We start from the raw sequence: 18,790 nt of genomic DNA, 5'->3' as shown, positions 1-18,790 counted from the left end.
AAAAAAAAAAAAAAAAAAAAAAAAAAAAAAAAAAAAAAAAAAAAAAAAAAAAAAAAAAAAACAATAACAATAAGTAATATATATCAAAGTAAGTGTACAAAGTATCCCGGAAATATCGAATTCGTTTTTACTGACTTGACTCGATTATAATTAGGTGTTTAAAGAAACTGCATGAGTCAGAGCACATAAACAGCCTTCTCCAAGAAATGGCTCAATAAGATCCAGCATCAATAAAGTGATTAGGTGAGGATGATTAGATGAGGGCACCTGCCCTGAATTGTTAACTCAGATCTGATAATATATTCCTATACCGAAGGTGAAGGAGCATCACAAGTAGTTGGTAGTAATAGCCACAAACAAACAGGGTAAAAGAAGTTAGACACGCTGTCAAACATAGTCAAGTATTATCTCATTAGTAGCAAAGATTACCTATACGCTTTAAGCATATTTACATCCTCAATATACAATTCCTGTTCAGTTTATAATTGAAAATGAGACTTGGGCAATGGCCTCTTCTACATCAGTATCTGTACCTTATTGGGACAGGGTAGAATGTGAATTAGGCACTTACACCATTTACATTGATTTCTAGGTCTTTTCTGAGCCTAGATACCATCTCATACATCAGGATAAAAGGATCACCACTTCCACAATAACTCCAGCAAGCTCTTACGCATAATACCTGAGCATTAGCAACCACTATTTCCCCAACAAAATATCACACATCCAACCGTATAATGCGTACAAAATTCAAAGCATCTCACCAGAGGTTGAGATCTATTTCCACTGCACTGGATTAACATCAATCTGTTGCCAGTATATGATATCCAAGGTTTCAAGTTTCAGGATGAAATACCAGATAAATCAATATTCTGCTATGTGCTTATACCTTCTCTAGTATACCAAAATCAAGGCTTTCAACACAAGAAGTAAGTTTATTCTCAGCATATAGAGAAATGGGTACCGATAATGGGTAGAAGATGTCAAAGATGCTCCCTAAAGTATAAGTCTATGTTATTTTGATATCTGTACCTCCATCCAATAAATGAACTCGATACTTATGTCAATTGTTCAGGGAACCGACCACCTGCAAGACTCATTTTCAATCATTGCTAATATAACGCGCTGAATAATGCTAATAACTCGAAACAGCCTTATTGACTCTCTCCTATGGAGTCTATGCCTCTAACAATCTTCCTATGATTGATGCACAGCGGGAGACAGCGACTGAGTGGAAGTAGAGCGGAAGTATAAGTAAGCTGTGCGGGATACAGCTAAGTACTTGAGCAGAAAGCTATCCTCTTAAATCATGCAAAGGTCTGCTACGGAACAATTGTGCAAGGGTCCCACCCGAGAGAAGTTTGATTGAGAATAGCAACAAGCTATATACATCTTGTAGAGCCAAACTGCCCTCCAAGCAAGGATCAATAATGTTTGACAATTGTAGCAGTACGGGCATTACTGCTACATCTTTCTCTGCTCTGGCATCTAGACTTGTGCAACTACCTAAGGATTATACCAAGCAGCCCGCTCCTTCCAAGTAATATATTTGGGCCTCGGCTAGTACGTCGCCTAAGTTGGCTGTTACACTAGCCTCCAACAAACTTTCTCGAAGTTGTGTGTATTTGGGGGGTGTAGTATATAAAGTGAATCACTTACATTAATACTGGTATGGTCTTATCCATTGTGACGGATAAAATACGCATACACACATAGTTATCTAAACATATTGTAGGCTAGTGCCGTGTAAGGCAAAAAGAGAGAGGAAACTTGTGGAAGCCAAACCTGTTCACCACAGTATAACAGAAAAAGAGTAGTACTGCTACCTCAAGACACGTGCTATCTGAGGCTCAACCGTCGTTTGTGTGGTTGACTATGTACCGTCATGCTTAGGGTTTTGCTTAGATGGCGCCAATCTTTCACTTTTGACTAATTGTGGCACGATCGAGATCGACTGCAGCGCTATATACGGAATTATTAGATGCCCCATCTTCCCCCCACCGGCTCGATCGAAATTACGCCACAGTCCCATCGAGATCAGTCACCCAGGATTCTTCCCCCCTTTTGGAGTCTACAACTGCCTAGTAGTTATCTGTTATACAGTGGTCTTTAATTTAGTATCCTCTTATAAAACACCGTATAATCCACATAGATATTCCATATGAAGGAATCACCAGTCAAGGCGTTTAGTAACAGTATCAGATCCACTGCCAAAACTAGATCTGGATTATTTTTTCCGCCTATCTATCCTATAGACGACTAGTAGATATATTTCCCGCAGTGGTGGTGGTGGTGGTGGTGGTGGTGGTGGTGGTGCATGACTCACGTACTTGCGCAGATCGTCCATATGGTTACGATACTGTATACTCCTACCTACCAATGTGCTTTGTGGACTAGCCAGAGGTGGGTATTATTGCGATTGTGCCCCTCGTTGCTCGGAAATTGATTTAAATTCCAAGTCCCCCCTCATTTTTCTTCGTTGGCTTTCAAAATCATCTAAACATCTTTCTCTCTCATCCTCTTTTCTTTCCCCCTTCTTCGCGTTTCAAATCTACTTCTACCAATTTCTTCAAACATTTCCTGATCAAATTCTGCCGAAATGGTTGTCTATGCTATCGAGACGTATGTTTTTCTGATTCCTTTGCATTTACCTTCCTCCCTATACTACTGTCTTTCAGGAATCAAAATATTAACTTCATTATTCTTAGGCCTGCTGAATTCACCGAGAAGGCCATCAACTCTAAGAAGCAAGTCACAGTCATGTTCTTCAGGGAACGGTCCCCTCCTTGCAAGATGATGCGCCTTGCTTTCCAGAAGCTCAGCGAGGACTACCCGTCCATCGAATTCTGCAATGTAGATGTTGACGACCTTGACCAACTCACTGCCGATTGGGGTGTTACTTCATTTCCTACTTTCCTCTTCTTCAAAGACGGTGCACAACTCAATAACTTCACTGTCTGTGGTGCCCTCACCTCGAACATTGTTAATGTTCTCGAAGACATGTCTCAAAGTGATGATGAACAGGTATAAGACTACAAATGAATACCAGCCTTAGAGAATTTTTATTCTTTTGTTTATTATTGTTTATTATGATTTCCCCCCCCAATTACTAGAGCTCCACATTCCACTGCCTCTTTTATCCCCCCTTAACGCAATGGCTATTTGGACTTTGTGCATCACTATATAGTAACTCTCTATAGCTAGGATATACAGATCTAGCCCTATCATGTAACTGACTTTTACAAAGAACATCTTATCTGAGTACCTCTCGGAGACCAGTATTTATTCTATCATTTTGAATTGCTGTAGTCCTTTACTATCTTACTTTAGGACCTCATTCTTAGTATGAGGGCCGTTAGTGCCCATGGAGCTGGCATTAGGAGGGTGTTCTGAAGGTGTCCTGAAAAGCCACCTTTAGAGTAGTCTCAAAAATAGACATGGAATATGGTCTTGGAGATATCATGAATGGAAGGCAGTATAAAGTAGATGTGAGTGCGTGGCAGTATTTCTGTAGTATTCTGCAAATCTCAAACACTATACGGGGCTGATCCTTTTTGATGAATTAAAGTCCTAAAGTCCGGCCAGGTGTAGTATCCACTTCAAGGCCACCGTTGGATAATGCATGTGTCGACAATTACTTCTCAAGAGCGTACTGTAATAAAAATTTGAAGGGCTATCATAAAAGCATAAACACGTTACATCGATAAATCCGTCATTCATTGATCAAAACCAGTCCGTGGGTTCCATGGCATGCAGCCAAAAACGCCGTCTCGGAGATATCTCAACCAGGAATAGTATGTGCCCAGCCAACAACCATACCAATATACAATAAGCAAATAATCCAGCCAATATCAAGGAAGTTGCAGAAAATCACGAAGAGGGAATCAAAAGCAAGGGAAGAAAAGAAAGAAAACATTATCGTCAAGCAGAAAGAGAGTGCACGCTTTAAGCACCACCACGGCCCATTCGTTCAATGGATCCCATGATACCACTGCGCCCGGGTGTGGGGAGGGCGATCCCGGATTTACTGCCGCTGTTGCCTCGAGCATGTCTGTTGCCCACTGCTCCGATCTTAGGGATTCTCTTTTCGCCATTACTCGAGGTGGTACTTGGAGGACGAATGCCACTTGAGGCGCTGCCACGGCTAACGCTCCTCTGGAAGCTCTCAGTGGGAGGCTCCGGGGCAGCAAACACTGGCTCTGGCGACTCAAGCTCTCTGGTGGTCAAAGGCTGGGAGGCGCTCTGTGCTGGGGGTTGATCCTGTTGGATTGCCAACCATTCATCCACAGCTGCCACCAATTCGCCTTTCTCTGCTCGCTCCTGCTTCAGCTCCGCGTGCAGGCGCTCGTTGTCTTCTTTCAGTGCCGTCATTTCCTGCTGCAATCCCTTGATCTGTGCCTCCATCACACGCTTTTCTGCTTCGTGCTCCTCCCGCTCCTGTGCGAACAGACTAGGGTCGACTCGTGGGGTCTCTGACACGGCAGCATCTCGCTCTATTCTCAGTCGCTCATTCTCTTCGTTGGCAGCCGTCAGCTTATTCTCGGCTTCACGCACGCGTTTTTCCCAGCGAGCTTCGTAACTCTTCTTCAATGCAGCGACCTTGGTTTCGTGCTTGCTCTTGTAAAGCGTATGAAGCTCACGTGCAACTTTCTCCACGGCGTCTTGTACTTCTTTGGCAGTGTCTTCGGACGTCTTGGTGCGAGACGTATTTTCAGAGGTTGCGTTCCCAGCGGAGGCAGACTGGAGAGCCGAAGCCAACTGACTCTCCAGTTCGACCACTCGGCCCTCCAACTGCTCCCTAGACTTCTCTGCCTCATCCACCTTCCTCGCCAATCGTTCTTTCTCTTGCTCACCCTCGACAATTTCTGCTCTCACTTCTCTAAGGATAGCTTCCATTTCTTGGCCCCTTCGCTGCCACTCAGCTTGCTCAAATTCCAGAGATTCCTTGCGCGCAACTTCGTTACGGACTTCTTCTAGAGCCTCCCCCACGCGGCGCTCTGCATCTGCAACTGCCTGCTTGAGACTGGCAACCTCTGCCTCCTTTCCGCTGAGAGTGGCCTTGAGGGAAGAGATCTCGGAGAGGAAGCCGGATTTCAAAGTCTCAAGCTCCCGGGGGGTGACCGTTGGAATTGATCGAGGAGTAGGCACGGAAGGGATATCAAAGTCCAGAAGGGAAGCCTTTGCAGGTGATCTTACGGAGTCTCTGGCGGTCCTCAAGGGAGATCGGCGGGAAGGAGAGTAGCGCTCATTCTGTATACTATAACGCTGACGGGGGTAAATGCTTGGCTGATCGGTCAAATCAAGCAGATTAGGCGTATCATGTATGCTTCTTGATTCTCGCTTCCGTGGTGCAGGGGATGCAAGAGGGGTTCCCATGTTGTTGAGAATGCTTCGTCGAGGCGACCTCCTTGCGGGGGAAGGACTGGCCAGTTCCGCGTCACCCAGATGAGGTCGTGATGTCTTGTAAGGCGAATCATTTCGAAGTTGTGCGAAAGTGGTCATATCTGGAATGGCGGAGAATGTGCTGAGGCGTGTCTCATCCATAGATTCGTTGGAGTCATCCGTCATAGCGTCGTCTGCTTCCTGCAAGTCAAGGTGTTCATCCATTCCTTGGGAGCTGTCCTTGTCATTCTCATGGAGGACAGTGCTCATGCCTTCGTTGTTATTTTCCTCCACCATGCTATTCACAACTTCCTGGCCAGCACCTTCCACCAGGTCGTGATCAGCAACGAATTCAACGTCCTCGTCAGCGTAAACATTGATATCTGGAGAGCCCCTCGGACCAGTACCCTTCTTGTATCTATCATTTGGGGTCTCATCACCATCCGTACCGTCAGGGACTTGCTCGTAGGAGCGCTTTCTAGGCGTCATGGAGTGGTCACCGATGCCCCCTGAAGACAAGTGCCGATTGAGGGCCCGCAGTCTCTGAAAGTCCACAGTCTCTTCTCTTGCATTAAACTGGAACGGCGAGCTAGGTGCCGGCATCACTGATTCAATATCCTCGTTATCCATTCCCTGGTCATCGTGCGACTCGTAGACATCGTGCTCAGGGATAGGATCTTCTTCTTGGAATTCTGTAGACACTTTGAAGGGGCTCGATAAGGGATCCTCAGGCGCATCCATATCGTCCTCCTCTACAGCGAAAGCAGGTTTCCCATAGCTCGGCGAGAAGGCTCGAGAGTTCTGGCGCGAGGGTGTCAAAGAGGATAACGGGGTAGACATGATGACGGTGGGTAGAGTATCTCTCTTGAGGGAGGCGAGATTGAAAATCTCGATAGTGTGGACTAGCGTCCCAGCACCAATCGATGGGAATGGGTATGGAGCAGTCCCAGAGCTCGTGTGGAGGGACAACAATGCGGAGTTTGTGATGGGGTTCGAGGCGGCGTTTATTATGATGATGATTATTTTTGGGTCGTTGCCAGGATGTCGCGGTAAACAAAACTAACCCTAATGGGGCCTAGCGTTGCGTTAGTGAGGCGGTGGTAACCGGCAAAAGCCCTGGATATCTCACCGCCCTGCGATGGGGGGCAGCCAAACTCGTCCTACCGCCTTTGTTTGCATCATCGACAGTGACTACAGGACCCCAGACGTACGCGATGTTAACGGCTGTGTAGGTTTGATCGAGTTTATATGTAGTAAATGATTTGGTATTATTCGTTCTATATACAGTGATAGACTCCGGGACACCTTTTGAGCGCTAGAATGCAGCACAGCGAATCATGAACATTTTCGATAACAACAGTACCATGGTATCATAGTATGCAAGAAAGAACGCATAGCTCTCACGCAGATAAGTCTCATGAATGAGTCCTACCGTTGCCTTCAGACAGTAGTCCTCCTATACATGGCCAGTCCCATCGCCATCAACGTCTGTCACAATGATATGGACGGTCTCATCTTTGACTGGCGTAGCATGAGACGCGTAGTGGCAATGCGCAGCTGGCTGAACCGTGATAGAGGCATGTTTCTTTTGTTCAATGAAGAAGAGCTGCACAGCGCCGATGGCTGCGACAAAAGTGCTTCCCCACCAGGCCAGGGCCGTAAAATCGATCTTGGAACCCGTACTATATAAGAAGCCTGCAATCGGTGGAGCCATCGTGCGTGAGAAGGCGCCGGCCGAGGCCGCGAGTCCATTGATCTTGCCGAGAACGGAATCGGAGGGGCTGGCCTGTTTGATGAGAATCAGAAGGACGGGGTAATCGATGATCGAGAGGATGTTGCGGACAACCAAGCAGGTGTAGATGCCGAAGATCACATGTTGGCTAGGAACGAAGATAAGGAAGGGTACGATAAAATAGGCTAGCGGATGAAGAATGGTGACGACAACAAAGAGCCTCCAGACACCCAGGCGCTGAGCCAGGAAAGGGAAGATAAGGCTCTGGATGACAAGTGCAATTATGCCATCACTTGACATGATCAATCCAACGGTTCGAGTTGAGAGGCCGACCCCACCCGGAAAACGGAAGGCCGAATTTGACGACATGGCTATGCTGCTGGCATTCTTATCTTGCAAGAAAATGGGCAACAAATGGTCATACGTCATCGAATGGTAAGTGAAGATTGCCAAGGCGATGATAAGCATGGTCACTCGCCATGTGAAGATAGTCGGCTTTTGCGGAGTGGATTCAAGCTTCGAGCCATCGGCGTACACTGTCCAATCTTCATCTTCATGGAGATGGACTTGGTTGAAAGTACCGTAGGACTCTGCACGTAAATCTGCGCCTGCGTTGGCGGTAGCCCCTGCAGTTGCAAGTAGAGGGCGCTCCACGGAAGGATAATCCAGGTCATCTGGCCGACTGCATGGTTGCATATCAGGATGCGTCTCCTCGAGTAAGATCCAGCTGGAGATGATGCTGCAGAGAAGTAATCCGGAGCAGACGATATTAGGCAGAAGGTAAGGGAATTTGCCAAATAGGCCATTCATGGAGAACAAGGAGGGGAAACCTTCAGCAGGCTTTGCCAGCAAACCTCCAATCGCTAGTGGATGAAGACATTAACACCTGTGTTCATTTGTACCTTAAGAGTTTCCATTCCAACACACGTACCTGGCCCGATAATCGTACCGATTGACCACACGAAAGGCATCACAGCGTAAGCGCGGGCTATAGGTGCGCACAGTCAGCAGCCGCTCCAACTAACAGTTACCGCCACGATTAGGGAATACGAGGATCTTCTTACGTTCATGCTCTGGATTCTTGACCAATTCACCGACCATAGTCTGGATCACACCGATGTTCCCGTTTAGAATTCCACCGAGGGCCCGTCCGAAGAGGGCCACCCAGAAATTCGAGGCGAATCCCACGATGAGGAGGGATAGCATCGTGCCAAAACAGCCGGAGATGAGAACAGGTTTGCGGCCGACACGGTCTGAAAGACCGCCCCAAAACATGCCGGTGAGGGCTTCACAGAGGGAGAATGCAGAGACGAGGATACCGGCATAGAAAGAAGCGCTGTTGGTATCAGCCACATTGAAGTCCCTGACCATTACCCATGAGTATGGAAAAATGGAAGTCAAGGCAATTGGCTCGGCGACGCGGCATATTGCTACCCAGGACCAGACGTTAGCATAGCAAAGACAGCAAAAAGACAAGGAATCTGCATACATAGAAGGAAGAGCTGAACGGTGGGAAACTTATGGTCCGAGGCGGTTGGTCTTTGCTGCAGTGTTAATACCATCTTCTGTACAAAAAACCAAGTCTCTTACGGCAAGCCCTCCGCAAAACAATAGAATCCTTGCTACCGATCCTCCTCTTGGAGTGTCCTTGTTTGCCTCTAATTTAGGAAGTGCAGATCGAAAATAATGGAAAGTGCCGAACGCAAAGAACACCACACAACTGTCGATAAACTTGTATCGAGTTCGTTCTCGTTCTGACGATACCACTGAGTGCTTTCGCTCTTTTTTTCAGGAAAGGGGAAGGTAACGCAGTAGCAGGATGAGGAGGTGTAGAGACGGGAGGATGCAAAGAGATCGGCAGCCAAATTGTCTCAGCTTGAAGAAAGAGCAGCAGATTAAAGAGCGAAAGAAAGAGCGGGAAGCTGGGAAGAAGAAAGAAAGGGAACGGCAATAAAAAGGGCGACGGTGGAGAAGTGGAGACAGTGAAAAAGCAGGTGGACTGGTTCTCGGAACCAAATGGTAGTCATGATTTTCTTGCAGAAGAGACAGAGAGGGATTTGAGTGTGTGGGTGTATGAAGTAAGGTACACAACAACGAGAGCAGCGGGTGCCACCTGACAGCACGTTCGTCCAAGTGATGCGGTTCCAGGGTCAATTCCGCGGTCGAATTGTATGGAACCCCCCTTCTTATCCGACTTTCTTGATTTGCCAACCAAACTTTCGCTCGTTGCAAAATTTTCAGCTTTCCAGTAAGCGGTGCTCTTTTCCCGCCAGGGAACATTGGCTTTTCTATAAGGGCGCATAGTACACAGAATCTGTTGTATCACCGGCACAATTTAGGTTCAGTCGAGCCCCAGGGGCCGGAACTGCAACCGGACTTTCCTTTGATGTCCACATACATGCCAGTATCCATAGACGGCTGTCATATTCTTTTTTTTTTACCAGTAATAGTATACGGGGAGGGGGGATGGATGGTGCTACATTCCTTAAGTAGGGACTGGTTTCCGGCTTCCGAGGGCATGAAAGTTTGCAGGTGGCGAGCATGCCGGTTAATCACACAGATGGTATGTTAGTGTGTGCAGCATCGAAAGCATTAAATGAATTTATAAATTAGAGTAACATTTATCCCTGCAATCCCCAGGGACATGGATATTCTTGTAGTTACTACGTCCGTAGTCTCTGATTATAGTTGTTTAGTGAGTTGTGACTAAAAAAACCACTAACTGATTGCGTATCCACTGCTGGGCCACTTCATCCCGGGGCGCCCCGCAACCCCGACAAGCAGCAAATACGTACGCCAATCACACCCCATCTTCCCCCTCGATTTCGATGAATTGATAACCTACTTTAGACACTAAGTACAGGTGCCAAATACAGCTAGGTTAACCATCTGGCTTCTGTCAGACTTGAAGATCGCCTTCCGCTATCCGGAAGTTGCTACTCACTCATCGTTATTTGACTGAATCCGGTTATGTTGCCTGGAACAAGACAGAACTTCATTTGAAGACCTCGGACAGGCCAGCCACAGTGCATGGACTTGGGTGGAGTACTAGATCGGCATAATGCTACTTATGCAATTGTGTCGTCGGTTGCACGGTCTAGACCGTGGTTCTTATCACTTTGTCTGGATCTCATGCCAGATGTTGTCATCCAAGGTTGACTACTCAAAGCCAACTGGTCTCTTACCTCCGCAACATATTCTAGCCATAAAGTGTTTCGAATCCTTAGGAATAATGGATACTATGATGATAAAAGACATAGATTGATCTCGGACATCAGACTGATCTTTGCACATATGTCGACGGGTGTAGCTCTTGTTCGTTGATGAAAGTAACACTGAATTTGCCATGAATTTACAAGAAGTTTGTATTTACAATCAGACAACTAGGCATCAACTCTTCGGATAAAGGGTTGCGAAATAATGCTTGGAACTGGGAGGGTACCGGCCGATCTGTACAAATTGCCATAGTAGGCCCACCACAAAAGGGAAAGATGGTCTTTCGGAGACGACAGGTTTGAGCTGTTATGCTCATATGCTGTATGTCAAAGCCTGCATTCGGTAGCACGTGTTAAACCCACATGTCGAACGTGAGTCGTGCTCCGACCCTGACGATCATTCGAGACGTCGATTCATTTTACCCCTGGTGCCGCAGATGGCCGGCTTCGATGGCCTCGAGCGACTGGACTGGGTCTCCGGGTAAAAAGGTACCGGACTATGATAGTGTATAATCTGGATATGACATGTGTCCCTAACGACCAGCATTTTCGGACACTGGGATATATAACCGCCGCTCTCTCGCAGCCTTTAGAACGAGTCAGCGCTTCCGTAAAAGAAAGCCGTGGACCTGATGAATAAGATACCTCGAGCCACTTCTCTACCCAAGGCTTAAAGATCGCCCAGGCAAGCAGACTGCCAGTAGCAATGATAAACATGAATACAATGGCTTGGTCTTTCCGGGAGTCTCTCTCTGAAGTACAGGACATGTTAGCAGAGCACAAACAATGGTGAGTGATTCGGGGCGGGGGAAAGATCATACGGAAACAGGTGGTAAAGACATCATCTTCCTTAGCACCATGGCAGGTGGGCAAGTCATAGTCCAAGCAGAACTTCCGGTTACAATCGTTGCAGTTCAAAGAGCGATAATTCTTCGCTCTTGTATCCAAAATAGCGGTATCATCGCTGCGACGAAGGAAATGGGAGACACCGTTCAAGGCCGATGTCGATTCGGAAGAGTCGGGATCGAGAGGGATGATCGTACTATTGGAGAAGCAGGTGCACTTGCAGAATGACGCGGGGGCTGCTTTGACTATTAGCCTCTCTCTATTTTTGACAGTAAAAGCGGAGCCAGCATCGAACACCAGACGATCGGGGGGGCAGGTGACTTACAGGAAGCCACCGCAAAAGAAGTCCAGAGTAAAAAAGCAGTAAAAAGAAACAGCACCCTAGAGGCGCTATGCCGTAGTAGCATGGCTGGCGAATTCGCTGTGAGAGGGGTGGTTACCTTATCCCCTGGGATCAAGAGTTGACGTGTCGGTCTTCATTGCTGCCGCGGAGATGATGGTTTATTGGCGCCTGAAGGCGGAAAGGCCAGACCTCCGATCCATCCCCGGATTCTTGGTACCACGTGATCTACAAGTCATCTATTGAAGACACCAAAGTATCAAAAGCTAACAATAAACCATACCATCAATTGTACGGATAGTCTACTACCATTCCTGTAACTTGCTCTCCTGGTGTGCAGCCTACGCTCGAATTCAAAATTACAGCTAGTGAGACGAATTTAAACATGACGCTTGCTTGAGCAAGCATGCCAATTATGCAATATCTAATGTCAAAGCTATTTGCAAGAATCATGCAGTAAGCATCGTCTTCTAAGATTTTCCCTTCATCCCCTTGCTGCGATTCTCCCTCTGCCTTTGCTCCTTAGCAGCCTCACGTCGTCTCCTCTTCCAAGCGCGATTGTTATCTCCCCGATTTTCCCAGAACCATTTGGTAAAATCCGAGTCTTCTTTCGGCCCAGGCGCGGGTTTGGGTACTGGAGTATTCAGGTGCGTCTCATCATCTATATCCATAGGATCAGGCCGTCCCGCAGTTTTCCAGTTAATTCCCCGACCCATCAAAGCCGTGTCGGGGGTCGGGGCAGCGCTTCTTAATCCTCGGTCTTGCAGATCTCTCTTGGTGAAAGGCGTCTGCGGTTCGGTCGGCTTGATTTCCACTTCATCTTCCGATTCTAAATCGTCTTGCGCAAAGAAACTGAACGGCGCATCCCCCTCTGTTTCAGGCTTCGCTTCAGGAGCACCCGGCGGGGGTCTCTTAAAAAGTGCCTCCAGTGGGTGGACAGTTTGAGAGGGGGGTGGGTTATCATTCACATTTGATGACGCACTTTGATCCACGGCGGGCTTCGATTCGGAAGCCACTTTCTCTTGCTCGCGCTTATTTGACGGAACTGATGTATCATCATCGCTGCTGGATGAATCAATCGACTCATCCGATGAACCAGTCGAATCCTGATCGCTTTCGGAGTCTGTAGAATCTTCCTCGGAAGAACTCTCCCCACTAGACGAGGTCCAGTCTTCTGATTCCTCATCAGACTTTACTTCCTCGACGGCCTTTTTCTTTTGACCTGTGGCCTTCTTGGGAGAGAAAGACTCATCCTTCACAACCTTTGTGGCCTTTCGCTTCTCCTTGGCTCCGGCTACCTGTCCTGGTCTATACTTATCGCTTCTTATCCGATCGCTGGCCGTCTCTTTCACATTCCCTGCCTCATCTACCCAGCCCTTACCCTCCTCAAATCCAACTGTGGGGGCTGATTGCTCATCCCCAGAACGTAGGAAACTCGGATGTGTAACGGTTTTGGAGAACTCATGAACCACCGTTTCCTGCGCAGATTTCTTGCTCTTCTTTTTGGACTTGGTCTCTGTAGCCTCGTCGGCGGAGGCTTTGTTGGGTGGTAGCTTCGTTCGGAACAGACATTCGGCCTTTTCGGTGTACTTGGACTTGGCCTGCGACTTCGCGGACTTTTCGTCCTTACTTTTCTTCTTCTTCTTCTCTTCCTTGCGCCTTTCCTGCTTCGAATCTGCCGACTCGGTCCAGCCCCTCTTTACTTGGCGATCCTTCGGGAGCTCATAGCCATCGAGAATTTCCTCGCCCGCTTTCAGCTTCTTGGATTTCTTCGAAGACTTTTTATCGGATGATGACTTCTGGGGAGCAGTGTCGACTTCCTCTTCTTCATCCCTTGACCTTTTCTTCGGGCGAGCGGTATCGACCTTGAACTTCTTGCCCTTAAGAATGGAACCGTTCAGCTTCTTTTTTATCTTGTCGGCTTCCATGGTGGGCAGGGTCACGTAGCCGTAGTTGTTTTCGGGGAAGGTTGGGATGCAATGGAAGGAAATTTCCGTAGCTAGGGCTTTGATCGATGCAGGGAGCACGGCCGGTAGGAGATCGGGGGTGAATGGAGTGATATGCAGGCGCTTCGTATCGGACGGTGTGGTCGTCATTTGCCTAATAGATAGATAGATAGATAGATACCTGAGTACGGTAGCAGTGCAGGTGACGGCTAAGAGATCGGAAGAAAAAAAAAGTGCGCGTAGGTCAGTCACAAGCGCATTCAGCCTAACAACTGTCTTTGACACTCGGTGAGGATTCGAATCCAAGTAGAACAAGAAAAACAATTCTTCTTGAAATTGGTCAGAAGGGCTTCCAACGAAGCATCAAGCAGACCCGATTGGAGTAGATATTCGAGACCGAAAAATTAACGATAGGATCAGTTATTGGCCGAGGGATTTTCCGGGCCGCCAAGACCGGGTATGGAGATGTGGCGCAGGCCTGCCATTCTCAGCCACAGGTTTCTTGTGTCGTCCTCCACGTATTGATTTAAGTTGGCATGGCATGGCATGACTCTACCATGATGACAAGAAAGTACGGTGTGTGTGGAAAAAGGAAGGCTCAGCAATAAATGGGAAAAAATGATTGATGTAAGACTCGATGTATCCAGTGGAACGAGATGCAAGTTGCAACAGCAATAAATGGGTTTCAGCCTCCATTACAATGTAACAGTCGGGCCGATACTCAGCCGGGACATGATTTGGCGGGTGAAAAGTGGATCCGGAGAGGATGATCAGGTAATCTTTCGTACGGCACCAGACCCGACCCGGCCTGCTTTTTACCAGCTGGTAACTGTTGTAATCCCCGTAAAACTGACTGGAACTGAACAGTAAACTGCCATTGATCTTCTGCCCTTTTCCCTTTTCTCTTTTCCCCCTTTGAAACTTACTTTCTTCTTCCTCTTCATCGCTTAACTACTTAAGTAGGCTTGTCAATCGCCACTATTCCCCAGTATCTAAAAGTAGTCTTTGCTACGAAGATCCCTTCCCCCTACATTACTCCTCCTCCTTCAACACACCCACACCCACATCTTTCCCCCCCCCTGATCCGGCCCCATACCAAGTCTTCCCGCGGCTAACTAAAGCCCGCACGTCTGATCTCATCGCCGCTTCCAGCTTCGACCTCAGTCGCTCACATGGCCACTCGGATTCCTTAGCATCATCTCTTTTCCATCCCCCTCCCCGCCCTACCAACTGAGGGTCCTCTAAAGTGTGCTCCACCTTTCCCTTCCCTTCCCTTATTATTTTTTGGATCCTCATTTTCTTTCTTCCTGTGTTTCGGGGCGTTCGTTCTTCAAACCATCGCTAGTCACTTCCCTCCTCTCATTACCGGACGGGAACCTCACTCGCTCCCTTCTCCGCTTTCTTATCCGGACCGCCTCTTGCCAATCTCACCGTCGATTCTAACCCCGTCCTTATCCAGTCGTCCAACCCTACTATTGTTGACTCTCACGTCGGTCCCCATTCTCGTTCGAGATGGGCAATTCTCAGGCAAAAGAGAGCCGGCCGCTTGCTTCGTCCAGTCGCCGCAGTCATCACCATGGCCCATACGGTGACCGCCACCATGGTGATGGTTCCAGGTCGAATCGGGGTAGCCGGCCCGATCTGTCCCTGCTCGGAATAGGCGGAAGTTCAGAGCGAGATTTGGCCACGCTCGAACATCGACGAGAAACAAGGCAGGAACGAGAGGCTCGCCGGCTAGAGAAAGAGCGGGTAGCTCGGCTCAAGGAGCGGGAGCGTAGTATGAGAGAAGAACATGTGGACGGTGGTTATCTGGTGACCCAGGGTGTCTATACGGGCCCAGAGGATTTCAACAAGGCTGTGGTGCGACAGCTAATGGTGAGCTTGCCGCGCTACCAAATCTGGCCTTGGAGAGCCCAGAGCCGATGCTGACTGTTCCTCTATAGATCGAACGACGACTTGCGCCGTTTTGGAGAGGACTAAATGACTTCTCGGACTCGTGGACAGAGCACCAGCTTATGGCTGCGGCGCGTGGTCTTCCCATTCCCCCTCCCGACGAGATCCCCCCTGAGCTGGAATATAAGAACCCACCCAAGGCCGCGGAAGACACAAAGGAGGCTTCGGATTCAGCCGCCGTGCAATATTTGATGGTCCCCATAACGTCAAGATCGCAATCATACGGATCCGATGCGTCCCAGTCTTCCACGCCCGCACATTCCCTCCCCTCCCCAACATCTCCTATCGCGTCCGGCACATCGAGCTCACCACTGTTTAGAGCGCGAGCCAAGACTCTTGCGTCGCTAACCACGCCGAAGCATGGAATTCAGTCTGATGCGGCTTCACGTGAAATGCAGTTGCCTCGTGACCCTTTTGTGAACGGACAACCCATTGAAGCATACCTATATAAGGACGCGGCGGAATGTCCTATCTGTTTCCTGTACTATCCTCCGTATCTCAATCGGACGAGATGTTGCGACCAGCCAATATGTTCCGAATGTTTTGTTCAAATCAAACGCCCCGACCCTCATCCGCCGGAGCATGGGGACTCTAACCCGGATTCTGCTCCAGCTGAGGGTGGTGAACAGGCCGAAAGCCAAGACTGCCAGCTAGTGTCGGAACCATCGGCGTGTCCATTCTGTGTCCAGCCGGAGTTTGGGGTGACATATGCGCCCCCGCCGTTCCGGAGAGGGCTAGCGTACGCTTCTGATCCGAGCTCGCGCCCCAATGTGGCCTCTCCACTGTCTTCCACATCCTCCCTATCCTCCGGGAACACCCCCACCACCGGTCGTCGACGCGCGACCTCGTTATCTGCAAATGATCCAACTGTGATCACTACCGATAGGATTCGTCCCGACTGGGCTCAAAAGCTTGCCAATGCTCGAGCTCATGCGGCGCGGCGGTCGGCAGCAGCAACTGCCCTTCATACTGCGGCTTACTTGATGCACTCTAACGGTGCCGGAAATGAGTCCCGAATCGGTCTGGGAAGAAGAAGTGTCATGCGGAGAAACGGCGCGCCCGAAGCCCAGAATTCCAACGCGCGCACCGGATCCCCGGCGCTGCAGGCGCTGGCTTTCCTCACGGATAGGCGTGGAGCTGGCCACGAAGCCGACTCGGCGGAAGAAGGGACCGGTAACATCGCGCCACCTCGCCAGAGCTCGAGGCGGAATCGCATAGATGATCTGGAAGAGATGATGATGATGGAGGCGATCCGACTAAGTCTAGCAAGCGAGGAAGAGCGACGCAAGAGGGAGGAGAAAGAGGCCAAGAAAGAGGCCAAAAGAAAGGAGAAGGAAGCCAAGAAGGCAGAAAAGGTTGCGCGCAAAACCGGGCTCACCAGTAACAATGCGAGCAGCTCCGCCTTGGATGTGCCTCCGGATGCGCGGCTTGGTAGGGTTACCAGCAGTTCCTCTTCCATTGCGGCTGAGGAGCTTGTATCGGCCGGCAAGGGTAAGGAGGTAGACCGCTCTGAACCAGCTGGTGGCTCTGCCGCTGAAGCCAGTGCTGCGGCCGAGGAAGCGCAGCCCGCGGCAGCATCGGCAAGCGCGGTCGACCAAGCGCCGAGTATGTCACCTCCATCAGTGGTCCAGTCGTCATCTAAGGATGTCACGAGGCCTTCGCATCTTCGGCATGTTTCCAGCGCATCGTCATCGTTCTCCTCGCTGGTCGAATCGATGTCGGAAGATCATGCGGGCTCGGCTGAGGGAGCAGGCTCCTTTGCAGAGCCCCTTTACAATTTTCGCAGCTTGGCAGCCGTGATTGGGGATGAAGAGAAGGGCGATGAGGCACCCGAGCATGTTGAAGAGACCCCGTCCCAGCCGAATGTGGAGGGATCAGCCTCGCAGCCGGTGGCAGAGGCATCCGTTGCTGAGCCCGCAACCACCACCGAGGCTAAGGTACCCATGGAGGAGCAGCGCGACAGGCTGATGCCGAAAGAGCTGGAGACCCAATCCGTCGAAATTACGAGTACTACACATGATACGGAGGCTACGTCGTGAAGCTGCCAGCGCTACGTATTTGAAACCAAGGCGAGTTGGAAGGCCTGATGATGATACGCTCCCTTAACCCTTTGTGTTCCTTCTTCTTTTCTTCCCTTTTCTTCTTCTCCTTGATTTATGATGACACTGGGACGCATATGGTATCTTTCCTTATATACATACAGTTGCATAGATTTCGTCTGAGCCACCATTCTCTAGGTTTTCATTTTCTTTATATTGAGGGTTCATGCGCGTGAGTAAGTGAGATGATGCGCCTTTTTCTTTCCTATGTATGCGAGCGTGCGGGAGTTGAACTGGCGGATGTGGATGTCATTCAATCTATCAATCAATCGCTGCTTGAGCATGTTGTTTTTCGGGGCACCAGATTGCGATGGTGATTGGTAGCTGGAATGGGATAGATCGATTTAACTCACTGTTGGAAATACTGCGGAGATGATTTGACCGAATCTGTCCCTCTTTTGGTTGGCTGTCCTATACTTCTTGATCCCTTTTTATTCTTCTGTAGGCGATAGATGTCTATTCATCTATCTACTCATGGCCAGTGATACCTGACCGAGGGGATCATCGGCGGGATCGGAAGTGCGATCTCGTTTCAGCCACGCGACGGGCTCCACTGACCCTGGCAGGAAATGAGCCGACCAGCATCCTTTCATCTATTGACCTTCCATTCCAATCTATTCAATCATTCTGTTGTTATCACAGCAAAATGAGGAACATACCAAGCATGGTCAACATGGCAGTACACGAACATTTCCCATAATCACGACCACTACTGCTGGTGCTGCTGCTGCTGCTGCTGCTGGGCAAAGGACGACATGTTTCTTAAAATCCTGGCCTGTCGAATGGATTAGCGCCTCAACAGGGTCCAGTTATATCCATCGGCCCTCCAGCGCATCCTCCACTTCTCTCGTCATCGCCGATCTTCCCTCGCGGCTTTGCCGGCTGCCTTTTCAGTCCCAGTCATCGGCTTCTCTTGAGTCTGCTGCTGCAAAGTCGCCTTGCACAGCCTATCCCCGGCATGACAGCAGGCCAACGTCACTCCGAGATGCATATTTGCATCTTTCACGGGGCTAAAACAAGACAGAATGTTCGGAGGTTCACGAAAAAGGCAACAGCAGGATGCCGAACGGACGCTATCGACCACTAGTATTCATCCCGAATCATGCTCAACCTTCAGTAGTTCAGCTCGCTTGGTGATTGACCTTTCATTTCACAAGGGCCCTATTAAAGTTTTGAAGTCGATCAGAAGGCACCCACCTAGGTGCGATCTATCTATCCATCTCTCCTGTCTCTCTCTTTCTTTCTTTCTTTCTTTCCTTTTTTTTTTTTTTTTTTTT

The 18,790-nt window shown here is 49.0% G+C and overlaps 6 protein-coding genes across 6 annotated transcripts; 2 read left to right on the top strand and 4 right to left on the bottom strand.

Moving 5' to 3' along the window:
* Positions 1-2,495: 2,495 nt before the first annotated feature.
* On the top strand, positions 2,496-3,181 carry BO88DRAFT_360343 (thioredoxin family protein). Its single transcript, XM_025703847.1, has 2 exons — positions 2,496-2,622; positions 2,709-3,181. The coding sequence occupies exons 1-2, from the start codon at positions 2,600-2,602 to the stop codon at positions 3,028-3,030; spliced, it is 345 nt and encodes a 114-aa protein (XP_025566193.1). The 5' UTR covers positions 2,496-2,599; the 3' UTR covers positions 3,031-3,181.
* Positions 3,182-3,671: 490 nt separating this feature from the next.
* On the bottom strand, positions 3,672-6,381 carry BO88DRAFT_441951 (uncharacterized protein). The gene has a single exon (XM_025709924.1). It carries the CDS (start codon positions 6,220-6,222, stop codon positions 3,946-3,948), a length of 2,277 nt encoding a protein of 758 aa, XP_025566192.1. The 5' UTR covers positions 6,223-6,381; the 3' UTR covers positions 3,672-3,945.
* A 457-nt stretch (positions 6,382-6,838) lies between these two features.
* Positions 6,839-8,851, bottom strand: BO88DRAFT_477142 (MFS transporter; the record flags this gene model as incomplete). The annotated part of the gene is made up of 4 exons (XM_025711965.1): positions 8,604-8,851; positions 8,146-8,544; positions 8,046-8,102; positions 6,839-7,977 (listed from the first exon to the last, which is right to left on the bottom strand). Exons 1-4 carry the CDS (start codon positions 8,674-8,676, stop codon positions 6,839-6,841), a joined length of 1,668 nt encoding a protein of 555 aa, XP_025566191.1. The 5' UTR covers positions 8,677-8,851.
* Positions 8,852-10,382: 1,531 nt separating this feature from the next.
* On the bottom strand, positions 10,383-11,660 carry BO88DRAFT_402626 (uncharacterized protein). Its single transcript, XM_025706149.1, has 4 exons — positions 11,501-11,660; positions 11,151-11,411; positions 10,975-11,081; positions 10,383-10,916 (listed from the first exon to the last, which is right to left on the bottom strand). The coding sequence occupies exons 1-4, from the start codon at positions 11,580-11,582 to the stop codon at positions 10,863-10,865; spliced, it is 504 nt and encodes a 167-aa protein (XP_025566190.1). The 5' UTR covers positions 11,583-11,660; the 3' UTR covers positions 10,383-10,862.
* A 255-nt stretch (positions 11,661-11,915) lies between these two features.
* BO88DRAFT_402625 (uncharacterized protein) lies at positions 11,916-14,085 on the bottom strand. The gene has a single exon (XM_025706148.1). The coding sequence runs from the start codon at positions 13,609-13,611 to the stop codon at positions 11,986-11,988; it is 1,626 nt and encodes a 541-aa protein (XP_025566189.1). The 5' UTR covers positions 13,612-14,085; the 3' UTR covers positions 11,916-11,985.
* An 888-nt stretch (positions 14,086-14,973) lies between these two features.
* On the top strand, positions 14,974-17,453 carry sip5 (Sip5p; the record flags this gene model as incomplete). The annotated part of the gene is made up of 2 exons (XM_025708087.1): positions 14,974-15,336; positions 15,405-17,453. 2 exons carry the CDS (start codon positions 14,974-14,976, stop codon positions 17,451-17,453), a joined length of 2,412 nt encoding a protein of 803 aa, XP_025566188.1.
* Positions 17,454-18,790: the final 1,337 nt, after the last annotated feature.

The sequence above is a fragment of the Aspergillus vadensis genome (genome assembly GCF_003184925.1).
Source record: "Aspergillus vadensis CBS 113365 unplaced genomic scaffold BO88scaffold_4, whole genome shotgun sequence".
Lineage (NCBI taxonomy): Eukaryota > Fungi > Ascomycota > Eurotiomycetes > Eurotiales > Aspergillaceae > Aspergillus > Aspergillus vadensis.
This window is presented reverse-complemented; position numbering and strand designations above follow the sequence as displayed.